Source organism: Corvus hawaiiensis, chromosome 4 (assembly GCF_020740725.1).
Source record: "Corvus hawaiiensis isolate bCorHaw1 chromosome 4, bCorHaw1.pri.cur, whole genome shotgun sequence".
Taxonomy (NCBI): domain Eukaryota; kingdom Metazoa; phylum Chordata; class Aves; order Passeriformes; family Corvidae; genus Corvus; species Corvus hawaiiensis.
In genome coordinates, this window is record NC_063216.1 from 49,833,176 (window position 1) to 49,848,831 (window position 15,656).

At 40.3% G+C, this 15,656-nt stretch overlaps 1 protein-coding gene across 7 annotated transcripts in view; it reads right to left on the reverse strand.

Annotated features, from left to right (window-relative positions):
- Positions 1 to 14,205: 14,205 nt before the first annotated feature.
- Positions 14,206 to 15,656, reverse strand: part of TMEM117 (transmembrane protein 117) — a 195,096-nt gene continuing 193,645 nt past the window's right edge. For all 7 annotated transcript variants that reach the window (XM_048301544.1, XM_048301543.1, XM_048301542.1 and 4 more), the window contains one exon: positions 14,206 to 15,175. In XM_048301544.1, coding sequence (XP_048157501.1) covers positions 14,538 to 15,175 — 638 coding nt within the window. In that variant the 3' untranslated portion in view covers positions 14,206 to 14,537. The remainder of the gene's footprint in view (positions 15,176 to 15,656) is intronic.

The window sequence follows — 15,656 nt, forward strand, 5'->3', positions numbered from 1 at the left end:
GATGAAACTGGAACCTCAGTCTGGGTCTTCCCTCTGCTTTGCCACATCCAGCTGGGAAGCCAGCCCGTGTGCAGACCCAGAGTGACAATAGCCCCCATGGGCTGAGCCTGCTCACTCCGGGGCCTCGTCAACGCAACCCTACATTGTGTGTTTTATTACAGTGCAACTCTGTAAGATCAAGGGTCTTACCCTTCATTTCCCATTGAGGTTTTAGGTCCAAAATTTTAAACTGAGACCAGGAAGCTCTAATCCAAAGCAATGTTCCTGTGACTCTCAGACAATGAAACCAGGAGTAAACAATGCCACAGTCTTCTCTGATGCACGAAATTATGAAATGTAGTGGGACTGCATAGAGCTTCTGAAATGACTGAGAGAAAGTTATGGGAGCCAGGTTTAGGTTTAAGGAATTAAATATAGTGAGGTATGGATCCATTTTCCTTCCAGTTGTAACTTCTGAAGTGCAGCTGATTCAGAAGAAAGGTTCTGTTTTGTCTGATATCAGTTGAAAGCTCAAAATCAATGACACCATACATCAACACAGGCAAAGACAGAACATAATGTTCTCTACTGTACTTTTTGAAGCTTACTTTTGTTAAGCATAAACTGTACTGTTCGTCTGGAAATGAAATTTAAAGATCATTTTGTCAAAGTCCAAAGAAACAACATTTGCACAACTCATTTTTAGCTGGTCTAAATTCAAGGCAGAAATAGGAGTTAAGGAAGGAAAATAAACCATGATATGAAAGCAATGCTTCCTCCTTTTCTGGATGATTGCATGCTCAGATTGCACTTAAAATTCCCAGGGGGTGTACAGATTGCGATGAAATATTGGTTTGGTGTAATGGCAGCATGGAGATCATAGCTATAAGCTATTTTTGTAAATCATAAATCAGTGTCTGAGCACCAAACCATGGGAGTCTAGCATTCAATTCATATATTATCACTAATTATAATTTTTTACTTGACAGTGTATCATCACTCATGCAAGTAGCTATAAGCTATTTTTTTCACCCATAACCACACAAATTGTGCACAAGACAATGACTCCTGAAAACTGTCAAGCATAAATAAGAAAAAGGATATTTTTGTTATTGGTAATTCTGTACCCAGTTGAGAAACTGTGTCTTCTCACTACAGCCCAGGGCATTGAACAGTTCTTTTCCCAAAGAGTTTATTTTTCAACAAGGCAAGGCAAGCAGAGATTCTGAGAACAAGACACAACAGCCAAGAATTGAGACTGAGTGACAGTGTGCAGTCAGCATGTTAATTCAGTTCTTTATTTTCTTAAAAGAGGAAACACCTGAACATGCTCTAAGTGAGGATGAGGTAAAGAGGCTGTGAAAGAGAATCTTGACAGCCTTGTAACAAGTGACTAATTAGCATGGAGGAGGAAATACTTAAAGTTCATTGTGCTGCTTTGACTTGTTTCCTAAACTGTTGGCCGTCTTCATCAGTTAATTTTCAGCATTTCTCAGCATGTGCCCTCATCTTCAACCTGCATCTGAGAACATTGCCTCTGGAATTGGGTTCTGCAGAGCACGTGCCAGCGCTTTCTCTCTGAACTCACAACTCATCAGTCGCTCACAGATGTCACCTGGCATCAGCCGCAGGCAGCCCTTGCTGAAGCTGCCTTTATACCTGCTCCCCTGGCTGAAGATGTCTTTTTGATCTCCTGTGCTGCATCCTTTTTCTTTCCCGCATCTATGTGGGCCTGAGCATGGCACACTTATTCTGTGCAGGTCTATCTCAAATCACTCTTACAGTTTTGGGGTGGGTTTTTTGGGAGGCATATGTCCTTCCCATTAACATTATGATCAAGCTACAGCAGCTCCAGCTAGCTGAAATCACTCTGATATGACGAAGAGGAGCTCAGGAGACAAAATGGGCTGAGCTTTGTCTCAGTCCCTTGCCTTTAGCTGTGTTCACCAAAGCCTCCTACATTACAATAAATCTTGCCAATCGTCCTACATTGGTGAGTGAGATCAACACTGCCAGCAGCAGCCTGCCCAGACAGTGTGAGCCAGCTGTGTGCAGCCAGCATGGTGACATCCATGGGCATTGTGGGCTGTGGGGGAATTTGTGGGTGTGTTCTCCTGGTAGATGAATTAGTGGGCAGGGTGCATGTAGAGCACCCATGTTTCCCCAAGGTGGATGCATCAACAAACCAGCACTCCAGAGGAGGGATGGTACACCTAACCATGCATATGTGTGTGTATGTGTGTGTGTGTGTCCCCATGCTTAAAAGTTTGGGGGAATAGTCATGGAAGGGTATTTGGAAATTTTGATGTGTTTCTCAATATTTGCTGTGTCTTGAATGGTGGTTTATCTGCTGTGTCACTGATACCAATCCTAAATGTGTAGTTGAGTGCTTGCAAGTTCCTAGATGCTGTTAATGATCATGTCTTCTATCCTCTCTAACGTATCTTGGAGAGCTGAACATCCTCCTTGTGAGACACACTGCACTGTCCCCCATACTGTAACCTTACAATCCCTGAAGTCACGGAGTGGGGTTGCAGAAGATGACCTTGCAATCCAACCTTAGGAGCCCAGCAGCATCGCTTCCACTCTTCCCTCACTTTGACAGTGAGAGTAACTAACCTGATGCTGTCTGAGATTCAGGAGCATTTGGCTGGCTCCAGCACAGATGGCCAGCTGGTTTTGAATCTCACGAGTACCCTGGTGGACAATGTCATGAAGTTGGAGCTCATAGGGAAGAGGTTTCCTGAGGTGGCTTGAGGAGGATAATCCTGAGCTGGACTATGACTAGAGTACAGCTTGCACCAACCAGACTGTCTACATCTCCAAAGCTAGGAATTTCCATATAGAGCGTAAAACACTGGAATGAGGCTCTGGCTAACTGAACAGCATCTTTGCACTGGACTAAGAGATGTGGGGTCAGAATTATTCCAATGTGGAGGAGGTCTTCCTTTGCCAATGTCCCTGCTCTATTTTTATCCCATTCTCCTTTTCAAATACATCATATGGCAACCAGGGCTTTGCAATGATCAGTGGTGGTGTACAGAAAGCAGTATTTGAGAGTGTGAGTGGTTCCCCACGAGCAGTATCTGCAAAGTGAACATTTGTTGCACAGAAATCTATAACAATCTTTCTAGCAGCAGGTAGGAAACTTTTAGTCACAAGCAGATCACTGAAACATTCTTTGGTCATCTAAAATGCTTGCCTTTGGTGTTCTTGACTAACATCTCAGTAAGTACCACCAGCTATATGGGCTTTGTTTTATTTGCAACTATAGTAAAGGCATTATTAGAGTTACATCTGAATCTTTACTGAGAGACAGGAAAAAAACAATCAGGTCTCATCACTGGATCCATGGGTGGTAATAATCTTATCCTCTCTTTCTCTCTTTCTCTTTCTCTTTTTCTCTTTCTCTTTCTCTTTCTCTCTTTCTCTTTCTCTTTCTTTCTTTCCTTTCTCTTTCTTTCTCTCTTTCTTCTCCTAACTTCTTCTCAAAATATACTGTAAGCCAGATGTCCTGGGCTGACATTATGAAGCCGCTTTATTCCTTACCCATCCGCTCAATGCCCGAGGACGCTGTGCCTGTAAGAGGGACCCGGGGCCGGAGCCAGGGACCGGAGGGGGCAGGTGAACGGCTCAGCCCAAGGGCTCCAGGCTCTGGGCAGGGCTGGGGAGGGAGTGCGCCGGGAGCACTGTGCTGCTTTTTGGGTTTCCTTTGTGTTCCAGCTAGCTGGGAAAAGGTTCTGTTGGGTTTGTTCTTGCTCTTTTTTCCCTTTCCTTCCCCTTGCCTCACTGCCTCCCTTCCCTCCTCACCAGTCCGGGGAGCCTGCGGGTGGCCCTGGCAGGCCTGTGGGTGGCCCCGGCTGGTCCAAGCCCGTGTGTCTGTTCCCTCTCTGGGAATTTGTTGTATTTTGAGGGGTTTTTTATCCTGTTCTACCCTGGGTTTTTTGGTGTTAATAAACAGTTTGTTTTTTCCACTTTCACTTGCTGTCACCCACTTGTATTATTGGTGGAGGCAAAGGGGAGGCCCTTTTCCCTTTGGAGGAGACATTCATTCCAGAGCGTTTCCTCCTGAAGTTTTGTCTCCAAAACCAAGACACCAGAGTAAAAAGTTCCAGTCAATGCCTTGTTGTGTCTGGGTAAGTTCAAGTTGGCTAAGTTTAAGTTTGCTAAGTTAAAATTTGTAAAGTGCCTTACATTGTCTGGATACTGTTTTAAAATTTGCCAGGTACCTTATTCTAACTTAATAGTCTAAAGTTTGCAAGTAGAAATTTGTTATTGAGCCTCCTGAGATTTTTTTTGTTTCTCCCGCACATTACCCAGAATAAATCAAACTACCTTCCCCTAAACCTGCTGAGTCGACTGGGGAATAACATAGGGTCTGTTGGGAATCCTGAAATTTAGTCTACAGGTCATTGGTGGTCGCTGCCCTAGACTAGTTTAGTACTGAAGTTAGACTGTGCCAGTATGTGGAAACTGTGCTTTCAAGCTAGAAACTCCAGTGGTCAGACTTCATTTCTTCTCTGACTTGGAAGCTCTACCTCATCCAAAGGTCATTTACCTCTTACACATGCATTAGAGTCTTAGCTTTGATGTACTGCAGCAGGCTGATTCTTCCTGTAGGCTGTCAGATGTCACAGTCCTGGCAGAGAAGAGGAAGAAAGGCTGAGAGTTGGAAAATTATTTTTTTCGTTATAAGAACAAGTACCTGTAAAACACCTCAGTTCACATTCTTTTCAGCTAAAGTTCAAGTCCGTATTTTGCCATCTACATATACATTCATGTTCTCAAAAGGGCTGAGTACCCAATTCCATCAAGACATGCCAATGCAGTACCCTTTTACAACAGATTTTTACTACTGTAACTCAGTCCTTTTCCTCCGTTTCCAGCATTGGTTACATCTCACCTCCCTGTAGAAGTGATCTAAAAAGTCCAAGAAAGCCATTTCAAAACATGAAAGAAGTTATGGTCCTGACCCTTCTTACCCCAAATACTCTGTGCCCCTCACTGCTGTTTGAACAGATTGCTGCTTTAGACACTCAGCTGCTGATATGCTCTTGGTAGTCTGTTACTGTCTGGTGTTTGATCCTCCTACACGCCCTACTTGTGTCACATCTGATGTCTCTCTAAGAAGAGTATATACTTGGATCCAGGTGCCTGCTGACATATTACTTTTTAACCCTGGTAAGCCATGACACTGCACAAGAAATTCAGTTTGGTCTTTCTGTGAGATAAAGACTGCTCAAGCAACTGATTCCTGCAAATCATGGAATATGACTGGTAACATCTCTAGGTTAATTAGATCCAGAAAAGAAAAAGATGAGTTTCAGTGCTACCAGGCATAACCATCCTCATCACTAGGAGAAGCCTCGCAGTTAGAGCAAACTAGAAGTGGGAGCTCACAACACTATGGCAGTTTGAAACTCCTCAGGCACTGCTGTGCAGCTTCAGTGACACCCCAGGAAATCCCTCATGTCCTTCATAGAAAGGTTGTCCCTCAAGTCAGTCCTACCAGCATCCTCTTTGCACTTCCCCCATAGCTGCAGCCATCAGCTCCCTTGCTGGGATATGCAAGGCGCAACACTTTTTGGATTAGGAAACACAATCAATTATCTGGAATTGACTTAATTTTTCCAGTGTGACTGATGTTCCCAGTGCTGCTGAAAACCAAGTGTATGGTATCCCTGGGTGCCTCCTGGGACCTAACTCCTGGGAGCACCCTCCAACCCATGCAGCTGCTCAGAAATTTTCTGTGGTGGGATTAATTCTGTTTCATGGTTTCAGGGGGTTTGTGAGGAGGTGCTTCTCTGTAAGGGGGCTCACATCCCTCAGTCAAAGGGCGTAAGGGAACACAAATGCACCTTTGCCTCTGGGGTGAATTCAGGGACATTGCTTAAGGCCACTGTCCTCTTGAGTCTGTGTAGGAAGTTAATCATTGATTAGACAGCTGGTACAATTCAAAGAAGTGATGCAAAACAAGCCAGAGAAAGTGTGATCAAAGCTGTACATAGAATGCAATAAGTATCTGCAAATCCTTTTGCACCACAGGACCTACGTCAGCTCCACACACAAAGCTGGGTTCTCAGGCCACCTGCAGCAAGGACTGAGAAATTTGTTCTTTTCCTGTAAATCCCCAGACTGTACTGGGGGTGCAAACCAGACCACTCACACCAACCCCAACTGCAGATCATTCTGGGAGGGGAACACTGATTTCTTTCAAAATTAAATTGTGAATCTGCTCACAGTTCAAAGTCATTCCTTCTACCAAAACAAGAACATTGCTGAAATAACTTTGTGTCATAAGATGTAAGCTCTTCAGGTGTCTACAAACTGTAAGACTAGAGAACACGATTTTTTTATATTACAGTTATCTGAGAGGCTGATGAGTTTTAGTTTCCTCCCTTTTAGATTCTTTTAGGCATTTTTTTTCTCCAGAGTTACAACTCTGATTGAAAATGTTGCTATGCTATCTGGTAGACCTCCCAGGCTGTGAGGAAAAAAATATCCAGGCTTTTCTCTCAACAAGAGTATCCAGTTTACATTATTAAAACTCTAGGCATCAATGAATTAATCTCCAAAAAGATTCAGTCAGTAGGACAAAATTCTAGCAGTCTCGCATCCCCCAATATTATTCAAAGTAAAGTTTCAGCTCAAGCAACTAGGAGGAAGAAAATCTTAAGTCTGGATGATAAAGCTGCCAGCAGATACATGTGTTTAAAAATGTAAGTCCCACCACCTACCTTTCACCATTCTCTCCATCTGCACAGATTGACCTTGATCGGCAAAACGCTCCAGCCTGGCTGTGTGCGGGCGGAGATGTAGCACAGTACTTGTCACTTTCTGCTGCTCACATGTGCTCTCACTGGGCTATTGTTTCCCCTCATCTTGTCCCTAAAACCAGTATTTATTACTCTGATACCAGCAGACTTTCACGTCTCACATGAGACTGTGTATCAGGACTCTAGGTGCAGAATCCCATTACAAACAGATTGTTATTTTACAGGATTCTCTGTGTCATCATTCAAGCAAAAATTAATGCATTCATGGTGTACATGACAGGAACAGATTAGCAGAATACTTTCTGCTGCTTGTCTTTTCAACTACCTGCATTGCTTCTCAGTGACACTTGATAGAGTTGAAGGAAAAAAACAATCCAGGATAAATTTTGAAGTTTCCATCACAAAAACACTGGCAGTCCTTGCTATTACTATGAAAAGGAATTTAACTACTTCATTTTTGCAAATGTCTCCATTTGAGGGGATAAAAGAATGGCTTTGTAACTTCTTTGCATGTTACTTGCTGTTACTTGAAGCACTGTTGAAGACTGTTTTCCAGATCACAGTATGTGAAACCAGACTCATTTCTTCTGGAGGAAATCCCAAAAGGCAGCTGAGGAAGGAGTGAGGTATTTCCACTTCCAGTGGTGGTTACCCTGAGGCAGTTTCATGGCATGACACAATGGGGATCTGATGCTAGCAAAACTGCTTTCTGATTTCAAAACTTTAATTTCTCCATCTGAAATCTATGCAAGGGTGAAATATCCCTAATCCTGTTCCTGGGCTGTTCCATGCCATGTCCATGTGTATGTGAACCACATGTAGCAAAGAAAACATTTGACAGCAACAAACTAAAAAGACTAATGTCCTAATAAAATAGGGAAGCAGGGGTATACCTGACATGTATGACATGGAGCAAATGATTTCATGTCTTAGCCTTTTAATTTTCCTCTCTACTTCTGCATTTCTTTTGCATTGCAAAGTCTTCAAGCAGTTCTTTTCCAATCTCTGTAGTTATATTTGTCTGAGAGACTTACATGTAACAGTGGTGTCATTACAAGTGCAATACAGTGAGTGGGTAGTTTTAGTAAAATATATTTTTCTCGTGACCACAGAAAATGGGGCAGAGAGATCTCTAGGAAATGTCTTGTAAACTGCTTGGTTCACTTCTCCAAAAAGTTGGTGGATATTTCTGTGATGTAAAGTTGGAGCCTTTAAAACAACAGGAGGGACATTTGAGCTATCTGTATTTATTCCTCCGTGTGCACTTTGAAAAGCACTAAAATATATCCAAATGAAGCAGACACCGTTGAAGTCTAGCCTGACCAGTATTACACTGTGTCTTTGTGACACTCCTCAGAGAAACAGGGCTACATGGTTTAGGAGCAGTGCCCTAAGAGAACCATATAGCTCACGTGGATCTGAGCTTCTATCTTTGAATGGTCCTACATGACTTTCAAGGAGCTGTTGGCACAGACTGGTTGCTAACTAAGGACCTGTCACTGTGCTCTCTTAGGTTAGAGAGGTACCACCTGGGCTTGAAATCTGAAAAAAACCCACTCATTTTTTTAAGTGCAACAACACACATTTCCATGGAGGTTTCATTAAATACTACACACTAAGCCTACCTGTAGCTGACAGGTTCAACAAATAATTATACTGGCCCTTGTAGGCAGGCTTGCTATTAAAACAGAGCAGGAGGTTACTGCCAACTTCTGCTGCATCTGCTTTAACAGTTTTTATATAAATAACAAACTCTTATACCTTGGAATCTTTTTTTATTTTTTTTTTTTTTTATTTGAATGAATGATGTCTGAAGTCTCTCCAGGACCCCACAGAAAGTGTTTGATTGCTGATCCCTTTGGGATTATTTTTGAGGAGTAGCTTTACTGTGGATCAGCAGGTCAAAAGTGACAGAAGGGGTGAAAAGGCACTAAAGAGGTGGCACAGATGAAGCAAAAATGGCTATATTGTCTACTCATAATTTAACTTTAACCTTGCAAAGATTTTGGAAGACATTCTGGTTTTTTTATAGCTTCATGAAGCAAAAATAGAAATTTCTCCAGTAACCATGGAAACATGGAAACAATGATTACTGGAAATTATCTCTACTTGTGGGATCAGGTTTGTGCAGTCATGGGATGACACTAAAGTTAGCCAAATGTGCATCCTGAGCAATGCTGCCACAGACAACAGGGAATGAACCTCGCAAAAGTCCTCAAACATCTGGAGCAGCTGGAGCCACTGTAGTTCTGGAATATATTAACTCTAGCTGCTGTTGGCTCAAGCTATCCCTGCTTTCAACAAATGATTCTGTGAACACTTAAATACTGAAACTCTAACCATGTCTGAGTATGTGTTCTGTTGACCAAAAGACCACCAGCACATCAACTGCCCTTACATGCCCTCAAAGCTCTCAAAGGAAAGGTCAGCAAGGCATGCAGCGTCTCAGAGCAGTCACCATCGATATTTATCCCTATTGAAAGGGAGGGAGAGTTATACAGATGGTACCGAATCAATAACAGCAATTATGGGCCTTTGGAGGGTAACTTGTGGTTTAGGTCACTAACAATAAAAGTTTATTGGAAATAAAAACAGAAACATGAAATGGACTTTTGGGGGGAAAAACAAAGAGAAAAAGGAAGAGAAGAAGGAATTAGATATGAAGATAAGTGTTCCAGATGTTGCAAGCAGCGTGAGAACTGGGTCTATAACCTGCAGGAATCAGATAAACTGCTCTACTGCACACCCCAATTGCTACATATTAAAGGAAAAGCATGAGATTACAAGTATCTCTGTGACTGTGCTGCTGATAAAAGATACACTTTTGAAAGGATTTGATTTTGCTACTTCACTCCTCTTTGCAAAGCAGCTGGATTCCTGCTTTTCCTCTCTCCAAAAAGAAATTTGCTGTGGAGAGTACCAGCCTCATGGAGCTTCTCCCTTCTAATTTCTTCCCTACTCCCTTTTCAGAAAACTACTCCCTTCCCCCAAACAGTGAAAAACTGTTGACATCCCCCATGCAGAGGAATTGTTAGGATGGAATTACGATGGTGTTAAAAACCTAGTTACCCAGAAGAGCTACTCACCCAGAAGTCATCTGGAGGCTGGGAAAAGTTTGTGAGTATTTGGGAACAGGGACTTGCTGCTTCTGTTTGAATATCTGAGGGGGATGGAAAAGATTTCTAGTGATTTCCTGTCTCTCCATTTGTCCCTTTGTGTTCCTATGAAACAGGACTTCTATTTATATTGATTTGCTTCTGAAATGGTCCCGTAAGTGACATTCACCTCAAGGCTGTAAAACGGACAGACCAGACTCCCCCCTTTTGCCTATCCTTTGTTGTCCTTCTGGGAGTTGTATATTAGGCATTGCAATAACACGCCACAGCACACTCAGGGAGCCCAGGCTCCCCATAGGACACAGGGAAAGGAACAACTCCTTTGTCATTTGCAAGTTAGAATGGATGGACAGGACAGAGACCGTATGACAGAAGAGCTGGTCTGTCTGGTGCTGGCAGCGGCACCTCTGTTGATAAAGGGACTGCAACTGTTTGTTAACAAATGCAGTGTGAATCTTTGCATGTCACTATCCATAATCCCAAGCACAGGGCCATGCAAACATCTGACAAAAGTGTGCTTTCTCCATCCTGTGCCAGGAAGCACGAAGTGAATCACCTTCATATTCTTACTCACAGTGTGGTCTAAATTTTATGGTTCTTGCAATCTGCTCAAAGTTTAAGCTGGTTATTTTAAATGCAACCTAAAAAGTTGAAACCCTCTGCTTGCAGGACGTAACTACTTCACATTTATAGTCCGAGATAAAAAGTTCTCTCCCACTGAGCCCCTTCTAGAAGGTTGTTAAAATTAGGGCCAGTATATTAAAAATCTGTTATATCTTTTACTAGTGAGTCATAGCCTGTTCACTTGTGGGAAAATGAGCTTGCCAGTCTACTAAGGAACTGAATTGCTGCCTTCCCAGTCTTTGTGAGGTGTCTGCTCTTTGTTTCCAGGTGGTTGTCATGATGGATGCTATTCAATGCAGAAAAAGCAATAATTTAACACATACTGTAATACAGTCCAGTAGCCCAAAGTATGATAATACTAGCTGGAAAAGAAAGAAATCTTTTAAAACAGAAAAAAAAAATTAGTTTCTGCATAAATTAGACAAAGAAATAATCTGGGGAAGCAGATAGTGCAATTAAATGCTCTTTCTTTGGTCTTGTATTTTCTCCGCAAAATAAGTAGAGGCAGAGGAGATGAAACAACCTGGAATAAGTAACTGATGGAGCAATGTAGCATAAAAAGGACAGTAGTAAATTGCCTTGAGAAACTCAGCAGTTTTCCCCAAAAAATCAAGTAATCCCTAGGCTCCTAACATATATATACACATATACATTTTATACATGTGGTTTTTGAAGATATCCATACACTTCCATAAGCATGAATATTTTATTTAAGGTACTTTCTACAAAAATTCTTACCTTCTATTTGCTTCATGTCATTTCCATCTCAGTAAAGATAATTGTTGAGACTGCTAAGGCAATTTATGGGCACCTGTGGGGTCATAAATCTTATGTGCTTATCCTAGAGATGTGTCTTCTATATATACACTATATTAGGTGGTTTCTATCATCCATCACTGTGCAATGTATCTATGGTAAAAAAAAGAGGTATTGTACCAAATCTGATCTTTGACAAAGCAGAAACAGGCCAGCCCTGTAGTGATGGCAGCTGCTAGAGGGTTCATTATAGAGGGCAGAAATGAGATGTGTAGTTTGTGAAAAAACTGACACTTCCTCATTTCTCCTCTCCTGTGGATTTTTCAACTTCCTCAGGAAAAGAAATAAAAGCCTAAAAATTTTGTCCAGTATTTGGGCTTTCAGGAAAAGGTCAGATTTCCATATTAAGGTCCCAGTTGTGGGTACAAGACTAGAAAGCCGTTCAGACTGTTTTGAGTTAGCGAAGCATTTCAGAATATTCAAAGCGAACAACAGTTGACAACACTGAATGTGCTTGGAGAGGAATATTTCCATTTTGGGAAGAAGACTGAGAATGACTCTGCATTAGCAGCACAGCTCAGGAATGCAGTTGTGATTGTACTCACTTAGTCTCCTCTAACTCAGATCATGTGGTCTCTGCATGTACCCTGGCCACTATCGTTCAATCACTCTATTAGGACCAAACAAGAGCTAAACAGATGTAAAACCCTGAAATACACAACCTGTGGGCACTGGGTCCTCAGCACCAACTGTTTCACTCCACAAACCTGTTCCTGCTGGGTTGCACTACTCAGTAATGCAGAGTTAGGCACTGAATCTTTAGGGTGTTCAGCTCCCAAGTCTCTGCCTCTTTCAGAAGGTGCTTAGGGCAAGCCTGGCAACCTAACTCAGGCTTCTCAAACTTAACACTGGGAGTGGAGAATGGAAATACTCCTCTCTTCTTCCATCTATGTCTGTGATTACAAATGAGACTCCTATATGACTGAGAAGTCCTTTCTCCATTAATTAACTAAATGAGTTGACCATGGTGAGTGGTTACACTGAATCTTTAAGCTTCTTATGAATTCATGATATAAGCAGTCTCTATGCTTGACCATTAATGTAAATACTCATGCAAAATCTAGGATCACTTGATGCTTTTCTCTCTTTCATGGCGGCTTATAATGACCTTAAAAGCATTAACTCAATACGAGGTCAAGGAATTATTTTAGCTGTGAAATCAGTTGCTTAATAACAGTTTCAAGACTCAAGTAATCATGCAGGCTGTAAGGCTCAAGTAATTCTTTCATTTTTCTGCCTACATATTAATGTATTTAACTACCAGTCTGCACAAATAGAGAAATGCGTTAATGAGAGATTTTCAGTACTTGGTTTTACAGTGTTCAAAACATACAGAGAAGCATGTATTTGCAAAATTAAACAGCTATTTCTGTAACTACTTAAGAAATTAAATGCTGTTTGAATATCAAACATCAGTATATCACCTCATATAGTACAAGCAGGATCTCACACTGTTTTATCATTACTTATTAATGGCTTGTCTTTGATTATATAGTAAGTCAATTAAACAGATTTATAGGCTGCAGTAGGCAAAAGTGAGTAGATTTCGGTTTAGTCACAATTTTTAATGGATAAAAAATTAGTATGATTATAAAGTGAATTTTTTCCTGATAAAATATTAAATATTTCATAAACAAACTATTTGATTTTGACATCACTGTGATGCTGTCTGTCTTTTTTAGTGTCAGAAATATTTGTGAATTTAAATAGGGCAATGCATGGGTAAAATGTTTTAAAAATTGCAAAACTAGCAGAATGTGTTCCTGCCTCATAATAAACAATTGTTGAATGATGGTTATTAAAATTGGCTCTCAAGTGACAGTTAATAAATGCATGGTTCTATTACACATGCTAAATTCAGTATTCTAAAAACTTAAAAGCAGATAGATCAAAACCAACAGAGATAAAAAAGTCACAAAGACAAAATACAACACCACCAGAAAGTGACAGGGAAATAATTCAGTCTTAAAAGTGACTTATTATTTGGTAACTTGTAACAGCAATTTTATAGAACTAAATTAGAGGCAAATCAGTCCTTCTGATGTTTTAGATATGCAGTTTCTCTAGTGCACATAGTTTGATCATACAACAGAGAAATTCACGTTACGAAGTCCCCTTCAAAAAAGCAAAACCCCAGTTTCTCCCTATTTCTGATTCCAGGTTATGAATACTCATGGATAACAAATGAAGGAAAATAAAAGGAAAATAAAAAGAGCAATAAAATTCAACTATTAATTTATTTTAATTAAAAGCCTTAAACATTTCTTCAGTATTTTGGGAAATTAGACTACATGCAGTGTGTTCTTATGTACGTTTCACATATACCCAGACCATATCTGCACTCGATTGCAAAAATACTGGATTTAATGGGCTTTGTGTCCTTTACTGTAATCACTCCATTGGCTCTTTGATGTTGCATAGGGTTGGTGTGATGATGGAGAGAGTTGCTTCAACCATGTATTTTCACCTCTGTTTCTAAAAGGTGAAGGGCAAAACTTTTAATCAAGGAGCAGTTTATCTTTAATTAAGAAAAACATAATTAGGCATTATCACATAATTGCTATTACTGATGGAGAAACTCATATTTTCACAACTAGTGACCCATGCTGGATTATGCCTCTGCTGTTTACTGCATAATAAATCTGTATTTGTGTTTGGCAGCTAGCCAGAAAAATTAAAAGGTAATCAACATGCTTCTCTGCAGTCTGGTCTTCAAAATCTCTGACTTCACAGATGAGTGAATAACAAAGTCAAGTTGTGATGCCCTAACAGAAAGCCTTCTTTAGGAATAACTACATTTACCTACTCTGTCAAGACATCAAGTGATACTTGAAACAACCATATACAAAAAACTTTGCAAAACAGATGAGAAAAACTGTGCTATACATCTAGTGTTGAGTTAAAAAACAGTTTAATGTCTCAAGGCACCACCACGGTAGAATTTTATACCTGCAAGTAATCATCTAATACACTATTATACAGTTAAGGTAATGTATTAATAAATAGCTTGTGCAATTTTTGGGAAGCAATCTATAAAGGAATGTTAGATATACAATAGGCACGTACTATAATACAAATAAAAAACAAAATTCCTAGAAAAAGCATGCTGAGCACCTCTTGGTATAGGTTGAGTTTCTTATTCTAAACACTATGTAAATCTTAACTTACAAAAGGTAAAACTGAAATCTTAGAGTAACTGCTTATTTAAACTGATTTTCCTGTGCCTCTATGTCACAGGATTACTCTTAGGGACAGAGGGCTCTGGTACTGGCTGTAAAGGACTGTCTTGTTCATTCAGTTGTGCATTCAAGTTTTCAGAAGTTAGGAGAGAAGAATTAAAAACTATTTCACTTAAGTCTGATTTTATGGATACCAGATGGGGTTCTTGAAAATTCAATGGTTCTTCTAACACCTGTGTATTTTCTCGTGTCATTCCCATATCTGATGGTGACTTTCGTTTCATTCTTGTGTATGATTTGTCTAAATTCTCCATGCCTTGGTCAGTTTTCTGAAATCGTCCAAAGAACCAGATGAAAAAACCAAACAAAGCAAAAGCCAGCAAACTTGGAATAAAAGCCAGGCATTTGACATCAAGGCTAGAGCCTGTGAATCTGCTGTGCAGGAACATGTCCCCTTCCGCATAGGTCCGGTTCGTCAATGGGTTAGTGTTATTGGATCTCCACTCCCAAGATAACTTAGTTCTATTAAGGTCTTTCAAGCTCTCTGAGTCCTTCACTGTGTAGATCTTCTGTCCAGGGCCGATATACTGACCATATTCATGAGGTTTGTAAAATATTTGGTTCTTCCACATATTCAGATCCAAGATTAAAACAAGGAAGATAATTCCATAGTTAAACCATTTGCCTGTTTGGAAAAAGAAAGTTCTGTCATCTGATACATCCATTTTAGAAGCAGTACAAATGCCATCATACTTAAAAGATACTCAGAGAAAAAAAGTTCTTTTTTATTAACCTGTAAAGCAAAGTTGTAAATAAATTTCCACCACAGTCAGATTTATGCTGAATATCCCTCAGTATTTCACAGTTAGGTCTGAACACAAAATAATTTTGTAACACAAACACAGCAGTATATCTATTCAATTGACATTACAGTTTGTAAGTGACCTGTTGATTAGATCACCAGGTGTGATCACTAGGTGTGATCACTAGATGTGTTCTAGATCAATAAACCTAAAAAGCATTGATTCTAGGGCTTTAAAAATATTCATATGGAAATTTTCCATGAAAAGGCCATATTTGATAGAACCACATATTCCAGAAATTACTGAAGTAACTGAGGTTTTTGAGGTTGGTAATTACGTGAATTTTAAGAGTATATACTTATC